The sequence below is a fragment of the Lepus europaeus genome, chromosome 13 (genome assembly GCF_033115175.1).
Source record: "Lepus europaeus isolate LE1 chromosome 13, mLepTim1.pri, whole genome shotgun sequence".
NCBI classification, from domain to species: Eukaryota; Metazoa; Chordata; class Mammalia; order Lagomorpha; family Leporidae; genus Lepus; species Lepus europaeus.
In genome coordinates this window covers 76,075,549-76,091,763 of record NC_084839.1, presented here as the reverse complement: position 1 = coordinate 76,091,763, position 16,215 = coordinate 76,075,549, and the positions used below count along the sequence as shown (strand labels likewise).

The 16,215-nt window shown below is 42.0% G+C and overlaps 1 protein-coding gene across 1 annotated transcript in view; it reads right to left on the bottom strand.

Moving 5' to 3' along the window:
- CTNNA2 (catenin alpha 2) overlaps positions 1 to 16,215 on the bottom strand; it is a 1,271,675-nt gene that overhangs the window by 86,021 nt on the left and 1,169,439 nt on the right. The window contains exons 10-12 of the mRNA XM_062208724.1: positions 15,763 to 15,855; positions 15,015 to 15,171; positions 7,087 to 7,287 (exon numbers count right to left, since the gene is read on the bottom strand). Of these exons, the coding sequence (XP_062064708.1) occupies positions 7,087 to 7,287; positions 15,015 to 15,171; positions 15,763 to 15,855 (451 nt within the window). The remainder of the gene's footprint in view (positions 1 to 7,086; positions 7,288 to 15,014; positions 15,172 to 15,762; positions 15,856 to 16,215) is intronic.

The following is a 16,215-nucleotide window of genomic DNA, read 5'->3' as shown; positions in this document are numbered from 1 at the left end:
TGTTTTTTCCATCTCATTCAAGCACCTGTCACTGATGTGGCAACTCCCCTCCGCCATACAATCTGGATAATGGGGGTTCCCCATGCTGCCTCAGTGGTACAGTTAATACATGCTGGCCACCAGTGCCAGCAGCCACCAGCTCTGACCCACCAGAAAAAGATGCTAGCACCCCTGTTCCTCCAATATCACCATCAGATGTCACTGATACCCTTGAAGTGACAAAGGAGTACCATGTCCTTTGCAGTTCTTGGGATTCTGAGTCTACACTGGAGATTCACATCTGTCCTTTTGTGTTTACTTTGAGACAATGGGCACGAGAAAACTGCTGGTAATTCTACCATTCTGCCCCCATTTTTTAAAAGTGTTATTTGAAAGGCAGATTACAAGGAGAGCGGGAGAGACAGAAGAGGAGGCAGAGGGTGAGAGAGAAAATGAATGAGAATATAAATGATAATTAATCTTCCACCGCTGGTTCATTCCCCAAATGCCCGTAACAGCCAGGGCTAGGTCAGGCAGAAGCCAGGACCTCCATATGGCTCTCTTGTGTGGGTAGCAGAGGCCCAAGCACTCAGGCCACCTTCCACTGCTTCCCCAAGAGCATCAGCAGGAAACTGGATTAGAAGTAGAACAGCTGGTTCATGAACCTGCACCCATAAAGGACGGTGGCATCGCTGTGCCACAATGCTGGCCTCAGCCCCCCACCCCAGATTTATAGCACATAAATATATACTTGCAATTATACCTATGTTCACCCCCCAAATCCCACCTGCACTCCACGTTAGGGGCTTTAGTAGCAGGCTAAAATTGTGTATTATGGTACTTTCTTTTGCTAAGTTGTACTTTCTGGGGTGATTCTTCAGTCCCTCATGCTGAATGAGCTGGGCCTTTCTGAACTGCAGCTGAACACATCATTACAAACAAGTTTGTATGGGGAAAATATTCTCATATTTCTGCATGACTAAGGATTTCTGAGAAAAAATGGCTGGTAACCCAATTCAAAGGATGCTTCCATAGTGACAGATTTACAAGTCACATCTTCCAGAGATGTGCATTTGCATTTCAAAGGGAGATAACACTGCAAGGCATCCATTTATCCTCCCAAGGGTTGTAACATTCTAGGACCTTTCCTGGAGGGGATTTGTTCACACTCAAGAGCAAAAGTTGCTCTCCTTCCCTCAGGACGGGAAGGGGCAGCTGTGCACCAACTCCACGTGAACTTCCAGAGTCATAATTTTGTGGCATTTGCCCTGTAGTACAGTCCTCTGTATGTGCACAATCCATCTGCCTTCATCAGATTCCCCAGGAGGGAAAACAGAACATAAAAATGCCATTCACCACATTCTAAGTATTAAGGTTATTAAACGCCAGACTTTGAAATTTGGTTTCAGAATAAAATAAACAAATATTAAAAACTTAGCCACATTCCTAGGCTAAGTAGAATCATATAGGTATTAGTCATAAAGAAAATGTGTTTGGATAAACAATACATTGTCATCTTATTGGCTATTAAGTGGTTGAAAGCTCTGTCTCATTCTTCAAACATTTGACTTCCTACTATAATCAATAACGAAACTCCAACAAGTAAGCCATTTCCTCCGTATCTACATCATTTCGACCTTTCAGAAACAAATTAATACACCAACAGTAAGGGCTACATTATAATACATTTAAAACACATTATTATGTGTAGGCTGAACAATGTTGGTCATCACAGCTTCTGTTGAAATTCATTACTTTACACGTCATTTATAGAGGAATGACAGATTGAAATGGTCCTTTCTGTCTGTGATACTGATTTTTTTTTCTCTCAGTAAGCTCTCCCTGCCACCTTCTTCTATATGGATCTTACCTCCTTCCCTGCTTCCCCCAGTTCAGTTATAGGGATAATACAGTTCCCCTAGGCCAGCCGCTCATAAAACATCATTCCACTAGCATCAGAAATCTGTCCAAGTGGGGGAAACATACCTCAAACAGCTAATCAGACTGCTTCCCTTATAAATGTAGAAGGAAAAGAAATCTACCTAGAAACATTGAGCTGTGAGTTCAAGGCTGGTGGTGGACACATTATTCATTATTCTCTATTAAAAAAAAAAAAAGCATGATATCCTAAATTTTTGTATTCATTTAATCACTGCACACATACTAAGTGCTAATTATGTCATAACATCATTCTAGGCCGTGGGTATGTACAGACACACCTGCATCTGGAAATGTTCATCTAAATGTGAGCACAGCCATTTATAGTGAAGACACACCAAAGGCCCAAAGACTAGTTCTCTTGTCTCCAGCTGAGACTTGAGTTAGAGCATGAATGGTAAGTTCAAAAAATAGATGTAGTGAAGCCAGCACTATGGTGTAGTGGGTAAGGCCTCCACTTGCAGCACCAGCATCCTATATGGTTGCTGGTTCAAGTCTTGGGTACTCCACTTCTCTTCTGGATCCCTGCTCATGTGCCTGGGAAAGCTGAAGACAGAAGATGGCCCAAGTGTTTGGGGCCCCCTTCACCCATGTGGGAGATCCTAAAGAAGTTCCTAGCTTTGGGCTGGAACAGCCCCTTCCATTGTAGCCATTTGGGAAGTGAACCAGCAGATGGAAGACCTCTCTCTATCTATGTCTCTTCCTCTCTGTGTAAATCTGACTTTCAAATTTAAAAAAGAAAACAGATGCAGGGAGGAAGGGAGAAGGAAGTGGAGAACATTATGGAAGGAGAGCAGTGGGAGAAGAAAGATGTGGTTTGCCTGAGGAATAAGGCAGTCACCCAGACATAGCCAAGAGTTTATGCAGAAGATTCATGGTCAGTGATTGTACATGTTGACTGCAGGCACCAGGAAGAAAGAAATGGTGATACACATCTTCCAAGACTAATAGTACTCTCTGTCTTAGAGTGACAGAACATTAGGCAATACAGGAGAAAGCTGAGTCCCAGAAACATTAAAAAATTTGTTTAAGGTCACAGTTAGTTGGTACAAGTCAAGTAACAATTATGATGCCTAACCTGGATTAATTTCACTGCACTGCACTGACCTAAATATACTTCTACTTTTTCCAGTTTGAATATTTTCTATTTGATGAGCATCTTACAAAATGATGTCAAACATCCCCTCTTATTCTTTTGAAACTTTAGATTTCATAGCATGGAAATAAAAAATTTATACCATCTATTCAGCCCAGGTGTTCTCCAAAATAAAAAGCACTCAATAACAGATAATCTTCAGGTAAAAGGGCTTTTTCTATTTGTTCTCCTTTTTTTGGTATATTGCCTCCTTGAAGAAGGAATGTCTGGCCAAAGTTTTAAGATCTCTCAGCCTAATCACATTCACATTGCCATGAACTTGCATCAGTTATAACCCATTCAGTCAAAAATGAACTAGACTATGTTTATCTAAAAACATTACCACTGAATATACTTTTGGCCCCCTCAGCCTCCTGTAGCAGCCTGACTTTGCAAATGAGATCTCTGAAGATGAGTCTGGTCAACCATGTACTTGCTACCAAGCTGTTGGCAATTCTTGTAATTCAGGTTTTATTGAAGAGTCAGTCCATCAAATAAGTATTTAATGGCTTTGCTCTAGATTCAATTTATTGTGTTTTTATCAGGCTAGATTAGTTCTACAAAATAAAATTTTTTAACATAATGCTGCCATATAATTTTAGCATTCTAATAATCCACAAAATTATTTTATTAAACTTCACTTAGCCTTTACATGAACTCAAAAAGCATTGTTAAGCACAGCACTGTCATTATGGAGGAAGGAAAATAATTCATGGAAAATAAACCACAGACAATCGAATCACTCTTTGGATATCTCTCAATTTCATAGACACTCAACGAAGACAGCCAGGTGGTAAAGTGGGAGTCTCCCTACAGTGACCCAGCCCTGTGGTCTTTCATATGTCTCAACAGGACTGGCCTGGGTTTGCGAGGATTCCTGGCAACATCTAGGGAAGATTTTGGTTGTCCTGGCTTATGGTGGAGAACAGAAGATGCTACTAGCACAGGGATAGAGGCCAGGAATGAATTGTAACACCCGATAATGCACAACACAGTTCCACTGCCCTCCTCCAATGAAGAATTACTCATACCAGTGTGCCAACACTGCAGAGGTTAAGAATTTTTGCCTTAGACTCTGGAATCCAACAATTCAGATTAAAGTAAAGGTGAGGAGAACCTAGAAGATGTGGCAAGGAAAAAAAGGTGCATGTGACATTTCTTCTATTTTTTTCCTCATTTTTCCTCGTTAACTTCCCCTTCTGGCCCAGTACCCTTCTTTCTCTCTCTCTCTCCAAAGTAAAATGTACTCTCAGGATACAATATGACAAGCTCACACAGAAAAGTGACCAGTTTAATATAAGATTTTTTTTAATCAGAGAACAGTAACTAAAAGGTAGCTATCTGGATATCAATGATATGCATAGAAGTTTTTATTTTGAAGACATGTCTCTAGGCATTAGAATTGAATCATTGTAGAAGATATTATATATATTTATTCTTTAAGACCATTTGGGCCAAATCTGGAAGCCGGGAACTGCATCTGGCTCTCCCATGTGGGCAACAGGAACTCTATCACTTGAACCACCACTTGCTGCTTCCTAGGGTATACAGTAAAAGGCAGGCAGAGTGGACTCAAGATCAGGTCCGATACTAGACATGGGTGTCCTAACCCTAGACTAAATGCCCACCCCTGCAGAAGGTAATTTTATAGGACAAAATCTTGCTCATCAACAAGAGCCCTGGATTGAGGGCTCTGACTCATTCATTTCTAAAGTGAAAAGTTAACTAGAGAATTACTTAAAAATCAAGACTTTGAGTGAAAAATCACATGAAAACATTTTTTATTCGATAGGCAGCTCTCCTTGCCATTACATAAGTTTTGATCCAGTGGGTAACTCCTGTTACTAAATCAGCCCAAGACACAATAAAAAGAAAACACTCTTTACAAGGTCTTTTGAACAGTGCCGTAAGTCAACGCGAGCATGAGCTACCTGTCAAGCTGCAATATGCTCTGTAACTTTCAACTTGCCTGTTCCAACCACTCACTAGCAAGCAGGAGCCCAGAGTCCTGTTTCTAAGTCTTCTGCCCTTGTCTGAAAAATACTATCCAAGATCAGACTCGAGTGAATGCTACTCTGCATCATGGACCACAGGAGGCTGAGACTTTCTAAGAGAATCAAGGCAGATAGGTCAGGAGCAAAGAGCCAGAGAGAAATGTGAGATGGTCTCTTTAAGGGTTAACAACAGAAAAAAAAAAAAATCCTTACATTGAAGACTAAAATGCTGGTTTCTAATTTTTCCAAATCAGGAGAGAACTACTTTTGAGCTCACTTTGTGTTGCTCTATTTTATGTGAAGGGCGAGCCTATTTCAAAGAATCAGTAATGAATCTCACCTAATTAAAATGCCAATTTATTGCCACTATAGTTACTATTTCCAATCTTAAATCTGTAAGCACTCTCCCAAGCAGCCATTTCTAGACACGCTCCTGATTACATGCTATTACATTATTCCTGTTCTGGGCATCTTTCAGAGAGAATGCCTAATGCCTGTGTTTAAACATTGTTTTATCCTGGCTTTTCCAGGCTAACAACTATCTACAGATGTCTTTCTGCATCAGATTTCTCCTGTAGAAACAATTTATACTTACCTGTCTTATACAGAATTTGGAACACTGCTTTATCTGACCTTTCACAGACATCTATATTTACAATGCCTGGGGTGGGGAGGCCCAATGCACACATGCAAACCTGAAAAGGCCTCCACCAGGGTTGCAGGGGAAGAATCCTTCTGTGCATGCACAAAACCCAAGTCATTACTCATTTTTTTTTTTTTTTTGACAGGCAGAGTGGACAGTGAGATAGAGAAAAAGGTTTTCCTTTTTCTGTTGGTTCACCCTCCAATGGCCGTTGTGGTCTACGCACCGCGCTGATCTGAAGCCAGGAGCCAGGTGCTTCTCCTGGTCTCCCATGCAGGTGCAGGGCCCAAGGACTTGGGCCACAGCAGAGAGCTGGACTGGAAAAGGAGCAACCGGGACAGAATCCAGTGCCCCGACCAGGACTGGAACCTGGGGTGCCAGCACCACAGGTGGAGGATTAGCCTATTGAGCCGAGACACCGGCCCCCATGTCATTACTCATTCACAACCCCATCCCAAACAGAGTCAAGTTCTCTTTTCCTAGCCCCTAGTTTTCTCTCCTTCTCTGAACTTTCTATTCTCAACCACCCCCCTCCATACATACAAATATAGAAGACATGAGGGACGTAAGAATGTGTCCCAGAACACTTTCTTTGAAGCCAAGAAACATTAGTCAGGAACAGAAACTACTAAAAAAAAAAAAAAAAAAAAAAAAAAAATAGGCCAGTCTTTGACACACTCTTCAAAGTTGAGATTATCCTGCTAACTCAGTGGAAGTAAGTCTTTTTTCCATCTGAATGCGCCTGAGAGCCATGACAGCTCCTGTAAGTAACTGTATCTTACCACTGCTGTCAGTCCCCCGTGAGTAGCTGCATGTCCCTGGAAAGGGGTAAGTAAGTTTCTCCTAAGTAAAGGAACATTCTAGAAGTCTGTTTTTCAAAAGCCACCACCTCCTCTCCTTGACGACTTCAAATCCATGCACTGCCTAGAGCCTTTATGTCTGGCACCGACTGTCCTGAGTTCTTCCTCAAGATCTTATTCTCTCAACCAACGGATGGACAAATAGTTTTCAAATTCAGAATTCCAAGTTCCAGTGCCATCTGCACTATCTGTTACCTGTGTGGTCTTGAGCCAGTCTCTTACCCCATTTTCTCATCTATAGTTACAGATACAAATTCCCGTCCCTTTTTGGTAAAGTTCTTGTGAGACTCAAATGAAATTAGATATGAAAACTGTAAAGGAATATGCACATGAAAAACAGAATTATTGTTATTCTTCTGAAGTTATTCAAATTTAAACTCAAGAAACAAGGAGGAAATATTCAATTTCATCCACTCCTTCACTGATTTTCTGCAATTTAGAAGCATAAAGTTCTATAGAAAACAATGAAACTTTTATTCTGATGTAGAAGTTCATCATGGCATTGCTACTGTGGCCAGATCTAATATGCATGCTTACCTGTCTCAGAAAGCAATTTTGTAGCTTCCAGCACTTTCTCAGTATAAACCCCAGCTTCATAGTTCTCCATCTCAGCATTGATGATGTGTATTACTCGAGCTGCCCGGCCCCTAATGGCACCTGCAGTCCTGTCCAGAGTGTCCACATCACCCTCTTGGAGGGCGATCACACACTTGTTCACATCTTCCAAGATATGGTTTTCTGTGAAGAGGACACACACAGAGACTTAATTACTCAGAATTTAAACCCATCTAAAAGTTATTCATTGACTGTTGTCCATCTCAGTATATGCCTACCATTCCTATGATTCAAACGCTATCGCAAGGACATTGTTCATAATTACAGCAGTCACTCCCAAGCCTGAGCCACAGTCAGAGGGCCTGGACCACACACAGATCACTGGGTACCACTTCTCAAGTGTCTGAATCAGCATGTCTGAGTTGGGGTCCAAGGAACTGAGTATCTACCAAGCTTCCGGGTGAGGCTAATGTGATGGGTTTAAAGACTATGAGAACCATAAACTTAAAGAATACCCCTTCCTAGGAGCCAATGCTGTGGCATAGCAGGTAAAGCCACAGCCTGCAGTGCCAGCACCATATATGGGCACCAGTTCGAGTCCCGGCTGCTCTACTTCTGATCCAACTCTCTGCTATGGTCCGGGAAAGCAGAAGATGGCCCAAGGACTTGTCACTAGCATGGGAGACCCGAAAGAAGCTCCTGGCTTCAGATCAGCCCGGCTCTGGACATTGCCTCCATTTGGGGAGTGAACCAGGAAACGGAAGATCTCCTCTCTGCCTCTCTGTAACTCAAATAAATAAAATAAATAACCCCTTCCTGAATAAGAGGGAGGAAGAAGAGGGGTGGGAGTGTGAGTGGAAGGGCAGATACAGTGGGGAGAATCGCCATGTTCCTGAAGTTGTATATATGAAATGCATGAGGTATATATTCCTTAAATAGAAGGTTGGGGGGTGAGGGAGGAAGCAGGAGCCCATGTTTTCTCAGAAAAATAAAAGTCAGCAAACATTGTTTTGCTAAGAAAAAAAAACATCTTCCTTTGAGGTTAGAGACACTGCACAATAGGGACTCCTAGGGGTGATGGTGGCAGCCAACACCAAGTCAGCCTCACCAAGTAGAAACATCCTTTAAGCAGAGTGACCTCATGCAACAGGACTTCCTCACTCCAATCAAACATTTGTGGTTTCTACAGCCCCTAGTTCTTTAATTGCAAATAAGTTAAAACAGGAAAAACAATGAAATGTTTAGATTATAATATTCAGGTATCTTAAAGTCACAAAAAAAAATTAGTGCCTTCCTGAATACAGCTATTTTTCTTGAGTGAAACAGAAAAATAGAATTGTGAAAATGGACTTAAGAAGTTTTCATTTTGGTTAAGAAACTTCTGAAAATCCTTTCTTTCCAAGGTCTTCAGCTATGTCATGTGAATTCACCTAAAAAGTACCTAAGAAAAAAGATTTACTCAAATGAAACCTGGAACAGGATTTGAAACACAAAGTTTGATTCAAATAAGGCTTTCTTACTGCTCTGCTGGATTCCTGGAGACCATTAAATATCCCTTGGCCCCTGAAAACTAGCAACAGGAAGGCGTTTTAGATCAAAAATATGCTGCCAGCTGCCATTTGCTTTGAGCAACATTGTAGTACAAGATTAGGCAGAGCCACTGCTATTCTGTGCATCGTTTAAAAATGATATTTTGGAGTTGAATACAGAAACACTGAGAAGTCTGCACTTACATGAGACACTAACCTCTGGAGTTAATAAAAGGTAAAAAGCTTGTACAAAGTGCATTTGAGCCTTACTATATTAAGAAAAGATAGGATTAAAAGAACTTTCTCATATTGAAAATATTCAATTAAGAAATAAAAAATATGATCTCAAATATATTTGAAGGAAAGCAGTACAAGTTGAAAATCTATAGTAGCAAAAACAAAACCTTGCTGTCATTCAGATCAATGATTTTGTTAAGTGGTTATGTTAATCACACTATGTGAATACAGTATTAATTCTACTAACTTATTGACTTTTATGAATCTATATTTTTGTTTTAAACTTTCAGATGATTTAATTAGTTTTTCCCAATTAGAGGTACCCCTTTTAAGAAAAAATAGATCATAATTATCTATTGACAGTGGCTATATGATTGATAGTATACATGTAAAAGCTACCATGGTACAACATTTTTTTATTTTGACAGGCAGAGTTAGACAGTGAGAGACAGACAGAAGTCTTCCTTCTGTTGGTTCACCCCCCAGATGGCCGCTATGGCCAGCGCGCTGCGCCAATCCGAAGCCAGGAACCAGGTGCTTCCTCCTGGTCTCCCATGCGGATGCAGGGCCCAAGGACCTGGGCCATCCTCCACTGCCTTCCCAGGCTACAGCAGAGAGCTGGACTGGAAGAGGAGTAACTGGGACAGAATCCGGCGCCCCAACCGGGACTAGAACCCCGGGGTGCCAGGGCCGCAGGCGGAGGATTAGCCTAGTGAGCCGCGGCACCGGCCCGAGACACTGTTTCTTAATGTCTCCACTGAGACTGTCACAATATTTTAAAATATTTTTGTGGTTTTACTAACCTAAGTGCCATTTGTAGAAGTACTATAAAAGGTACCCACTCATTCATACAAGAGCACCAACATTTTGGTCAACGAATCATAATCATGTATACAGAGATTCTTAGACCCCTCATAATAATTGCTCCTACTCTGTGCCCAGAGGCCGTGTGTTTGGAAGCACAGTGGTCTAGGACATATCAAGCAAGGCAGCACATTACTAGAAGGCAGAATCCACCCTGGATTCATATGTGCATTCCAGACAGCACAGTGCAGACAGCAGGCAATCAAAGAGCTACTAAATGGACACGTCTCTTGAAAAGGAACAATCAGTTACACATTTTTATCCTAAGGTATTCTGTAGAGACAGAATGGGTGAAGTAAGGAGGTAAAGGAATGCTGTTCCACGCAGCAAAGAATAGAGGAGGAAGAGGTAATATAAAGCATAAGGGGGTGGGTGTTTGCTGCAGTGGTTAAGATGCTGGTATCTCATACTGCAGTGTCTGGGTTTGATTCCCTGTCCTGCTCCTGACTCAGCTTCCTGCTATGGCAACCCTAGGAGGCAGTAGGTGATGACTCAAGTAGTGAGTCCTTACCACTCGTGTGGGAGACCCAGACTGAGTGTCCAGCTCCTGGCTTTGGCCTTGCCCAGCTCTGGTTGTTGTGGACATTTGGGAAATGAATGGATGAAGTATCTGTTTCTCTGCCTTTCAAATAAATAAGACTTTTAAAAAAATTATATAGACATAGGTATAAATACCTATACACACATATATGAAGGCATTTTTAAAAATTCATTGCCAAAGAGCAATAAAAATCTTATTTTGGTACAAAAAATCTAAAGAAAAAAACCTATGGATGGATTTTTAAAAGAGTTGCTTATTTATTTGAAAGAGTTACAAAGAGAGGAGAGGCAGAGAGGGAGAGAGGGAGGTCTTCTATCTGCTGGTTCACTCCCCAACTGGTCACAAGGGCCGGAGCTGCACAGATCTAAAGCCAAGAGCTTCTTCCAGGTCTCCTATGCAGGTACAGGGGCCCAAGGTCTTGGGCCATCTTCTACTGCTTTCCCAGGCCACAGCACAGAGTTGGATCCAAAGTGGAGCAACCAGGACTCGAACTGGCACCCATAGGGATGCCAGCACTGCAGGCAGTGACTTTACCTGCTATGCCACAGTGCCAGCCCCCATCCAGTTTTTTATCACACACGTTTTCCATGAACTTTTTTAAGAGTCCTCATATGTATAGATTTCAACATACTTTGCATTGAAATGTTTTCATTCCATTTGGTCAGAAAATTCTTTGAAGTACCCTTTATTCTAGAGATTACTCCACAGCTTGGAACACCTTACCAGATACTTGCGGTGGTATATTCTAGTATCAAGCACAGTATTTATAAACATGTCAAATATTCGACCACAACATATTTGGTGATAAACTTCCTTGAATTTCTGCAGTATTACTATTTCAAAATAGATCTAATTTTGTTATAAATAACACAAAGTTATGATTTCTACACTCAAAAGCAAAGTTTGTGGTGTAAATTTGTAAAACAACACACTCAAGACCCTAGAGCTAATAAAGGAAAAGTCAAAAAAAAAAAAAATTCTGGGACATTATGGAAGTGAGTTAATAGCTTTTTCAGGTCTTAGATTTCTACTATTTTGTGAGCCAAACCCAAGAATTAAACTGTCACATGGTTGATGCCAAGATACTCACTTTAAAACACTATTAAAAATTGTAGGTTTTGCCCAGTGGGAAAAGTTTAAGTGTTATAATGCATCCATTTCACTCTTTCATGAGCCCAGGCCATATGTGAAAATTGGTTTTGCTCCTGTGATGCTAATAGCTATCAACTTTGCTCCCCCAAATCACTGCATTTCTCATGGACAAATTAAACACTAAGATACGCAAGTTCAGGTGGCTTGGAAAAAAAATCTATAGTCCTTAAAAACAAAGATATTTTGCGGTTGCTTTTTAAAATAGTATCCTGCCAGAAAAGCTATTCCCTTAAGAAGAAACTGATAGAGAAAATGGCATTAATGCCATTCCAAAGTATCTCCTGGGCCAAACTTGCAATTTATTGATGCAAATGCTTGGCTCGGGCTGGGTGAGGAGATGAGAAGTAGTTTCCCCAGCTATCCGGCTGTGTCCACAGCCTACCAGCAGGAAGGAGTGGGTTGTGTCATTATCTGTCAAGCCCTGTCTGTGGAAAGGTGCCTGCTGCCTCCGATTGTCAACTCCAAAGGCATGCTCCAGCAGGCTCTGCCAACCTGGCTCCCTGACAGCGCCTGCTCATTTTTCTGTCATGGCATGCTGCGCCACTTGTACCACCGGGGTTGGACGGCACAGTGTTATCAGCAGGAGCCAAAGCCTTTTCTTGTTGCTGGTAATAATGAGATGCACAAAGGAATGGCAGCGAGAAAGGTGGCAAAGAGGCAGGGCTAGAGCCAAGAAAATAAAGAAAGGCCTTTTACTCTTGAGAAAGTCTGAGATAAGACCTCCTCACCTTGTTCTCCCCACCCTCAAATTTTTACACATGCCTTTAAAGAAAAGACTAAGTTGGGAAAGTTTTTAGTGCTAAAATGATTTCTCTCTGCAAAAAGCAGTCTGTGGGTAGAATGGGACACAGAGGAAGACTAAGGAAGATTCCTGCTTCTTTTTGGGAAAACTACAATCATTCAGTCAAAAACTGACTAGATAAGAAGCATGCTTTGCTAGCCACCAATATGCCTATCCAAAACAATCTTCCAACAGCTTGGAACAGCTGCACTTTGTGGCTTATTTTACCACATTAGGACTCAGTGATCAGAAAAGCCAATTCCTCAGGAACGGGAACATTTTGAGTTCTTCTTTAGGAGACTTTATCCATGTGGGAGACAGAATGCAGATGGGGCAGGGAAAAGTAGATTGTGCTCTTTACCTCTCTGCCTATCTACTGATTCACTCCCCAAACGAATGCAACAGCCAGGGCTAGGCTAAGCTCAAGCCAGGAGCTCCATCTGGGTCTCCCATGTGGGTGTCACTTTGGCTATAATCCACTGCCTTCCCAGACCATCAGCAGGGAACTGGAGAGGAAGTAGAGCAGCCAGGACTCAAACCAGTACTCTGATATGGAATGATGCAGGCATCACAAGCCAATGGCTTAACTCATTGCCCAACACCAGCCCCCTACTGAGTTCTTTTATTCTAGACATAGAGATTCTAGACATAGGGACTGAGGAACAAGGAGGTATCTGAAAGGGACTCAGCACTGGAATGAGAATGTAATAGAGTGGAGAGAAAGGAGCCAACATGCAAGCAGAAAAAGACAGTGGAAAGCAGCAAAGGAAGGAGTTTTCCTTTTGCCTTTACTTATTGAAAACTATACACTCTGTGCCAAGAGGATGATCTGGCATCTCTGCCAAGTTCCCTACCCTCTTAATGACTTAGTTTTCTCAAAGGAAGACTTGGATGCTGTGAAGGAGATGAACTTGGGAAGGTGAAGTTATCAAGTCCCCCGCCTTTTGCTTTTGCCCCCCTCATCTCTGTGCTCCCATACGTCTGTGTCTCTAAAGGTAGCTGACACCATGCTACCGGACAGGTCACCTGCTGGGCTAGCTGCCCTCAAGTCTGTTATGGAATGGTTTGGCTTTGGACCACTTTTGTCTGTAAATCCAAATAAGAAACCTGGGGTCCACAGCTAGATGGGGCTGCTTTTGGATAGCTGTGGACATGTATGTGGCCGATTGGAGATGTGTGGCAATATGCAGTTGTTGGTTAATGTGGCTACTGATGTACGCAGCTATTGTAGATGTATGTACATGTGTGTGTGTGTGTGTGTGTACAAGCACCCCCATGGATACAAAGGCAGATATCTCTTGCAGCCTCACTGCTGTTGTGGGTAGAGGCTGTTCCTTGTGCATTTCTCACTGCCACTATGAGTAAAGGAGATAGAAACCCAGTAACAGCTCTGAGTTGTTCTCCAACCTCTTGGTATCTGCATCTGCTTGTCCTAGAGCCTAAGCCCAATACAAATACTAGTACCTATTTTGCAGAATTTTGGTGAAAATTAAAGCCAAGAGCAGAATTAAGCAAATCAGACACTGAATGTGTGTTAATTTTCCTTGTCTTCTCTTGCTCTCCATCATTGCAAAGTTCACAGTCTGATTAGCTATCCAATCTGAAGATTCAACTATGCTACTCTCTCATAAGCCTCTTACACAAGCCCCCAGCAGGAATTCATTGTCTCTTTCTTCATAAATAGGAAAGATTCTGACAAGCAACATGGCAGCCTCCTTCTGGAAATCACTCCACACTGCTGCAGCTTGGTTCCCACCAGCACTGGTCTATCTCTGCCTCTCAGACTTCAGTCTGCCAAGAAGCAATAGATCAAGTCAGGGCTAGAGCTGATGGAATCAGAGGTATGAGCACCTCACACACCTGTATTTCTTCAAATCTATTTGCATCCTTTATTCTGATTTCACTTACATAAAACAAGGTTGAATTTTCACCTCAGTACTAGTTTTCTGAGCTTCAGTATCTCCCATGTGCCTTTCACTGGGCTCATTCTGTGGCTGATATTTCTTTTTTTTTTAATTTTTTATTTGACAGAGTTATAGACAGAGAGAGAGAGAGGAGAGAGAGAGACAGAGAAAGGTCTTCCTTCCGTTGGTTTACTCCCCAAATGGCCGCTACAGCCAGCGCTACACCAATCCGATGGCAGGAGCCAGGTGCTTCCCCCTGGTCTCCCATGTGGGTACAGGGGTCCAACCACTTTGGCCATCCTCCATTGCCTTCCCGGGCCACAGCAGAGAGCTGGACTGGAAGAGGAGCAACCAGGACTAGAACCTGGCATCCATATGGGATGCCTGCACTGCAGGAGGAGGATTAACCAAGTGAGCCATGGTGCTGGCCCCCTATGGCTGATATTTTTACCTGTTTTATCATAAAGCTTCACTTATTCAAAGAATGATCCTGTTAATGTAATCAAGTTGGAATAACTGCCTATTTTTAAGACACAAATCATATAGACAAACCAATTCCCATCGTCTCCTGGCCCTGTCCTACATGAGTAATTCTGATCTGTCAAAGTCATCCTGCTTAAAAAGCTCTGAAAACTGAAAAGGAACACGAGCCTCCTCAAATAAAGGTCTGACACCTTTATCACAAAGTTGCCTTTTTTTCCTCTGATGCTTTGGCTTACTGACCTGAAATAATGTACACAGCAAAAAAGAATCCTTAAAGAGTGTTATAATCACATTTGCAGATGATTGAAAGCTTGAAGGGCCACTTGAAACACAGGTCCATGGCATTTCAGAGATGCTCCTTATCTCATCCTGTTCTCCTCCACCAGCTTCTCTATGAAACTGCTTTTTGTGCTGATTACCTGAGACAGAGAGGAAGTCATCCACTGACGTGATATCATCCACGGCCTCGGTCAGCACTCGAACCTGCTTTTCCCACTGGTCTTTGAAGACATCCATGTTATCCTGAGCGACTTTGCTCTGTGGCCGGGCAGCCAGTGTGAGAGCAGCATTGATGACCTATTTGTTAGAAACAATCCAGGGACAAGATGACCACACTTGTCACAAGAGTAATGAGCAGGTCCAAGACCAGATAGGTTCTACACATAAGTAGTTTTTCTTCAGTATTCAAAAGAATACATCAAAAACGTGAAACACGAAGTAGACTATCAACTACCACTAGTTTGTTTGCTCTGCTTTGCTTGGCTTCTTAAGACACAGTAATTAGCCCCCCATTTCAAAAAAGTATTAACTGGACAAGTTCTATACTTATGCAAATGTGGCAAAAGTAGAACTCTTGCTTTCTGCATATGCAAAGGTTTGTAATTTAGTTGTTGAAATATGAAAATAGATATGTGCACTTAAATTATAACCCAAAACAATCAGAACGAAGTCAATATGAGTGGCAAAGACAATAACTATCACAGTGATTCTAAACAGATTGGAGTAGTTAGAAGCTCTTTCTGAGAAAGATGGAACTTGAAACTGCTCATGAATGATGGCTCATATTTTTCAGTTGAAAGAAAGAGGGCAAGGAAAAAGGGTATCAGGACTGGACTGTAGAAGGTCCTGAACTGCAGGTCACTGGAGGGCTTTTGAAAGAAGGCTTACCTGGGGACACAGGCTGTCAATCTGAGTGGCTGCCATCCGGACTAATTTCACCCCTTCCTCATTGTTGGATATTGAGCAGGCCAAGTTGGCAACCTGTGTAGAAGAGAACTTGAGTGAAAATCGTGTTGCGTCAAAAGAAAAACAAATAGTTGCAGGACCTGTACTTTCTCTGTAAACTATCCCTTCCAGGAAAATCCTTTTACCAATAAGATAAGGATACCCATCAGCATAGAACCAATCATAGCCACCTCTTATGCTAATTTAGGCATTTCCACCAGAAAAGCAGTCTACGAATAACATTATTGCTGCAAGATTCTCAAGCATACACAATGATGACTTAACTGAGTTGCTTTGAACTCTTCCCCTATGGACTGCACTGATCTGCCTACACTCTCTTTATCTTGAGCCCCTCAGATGCATCATCAAGTGAAGAACACTATGATCTTGGCCACA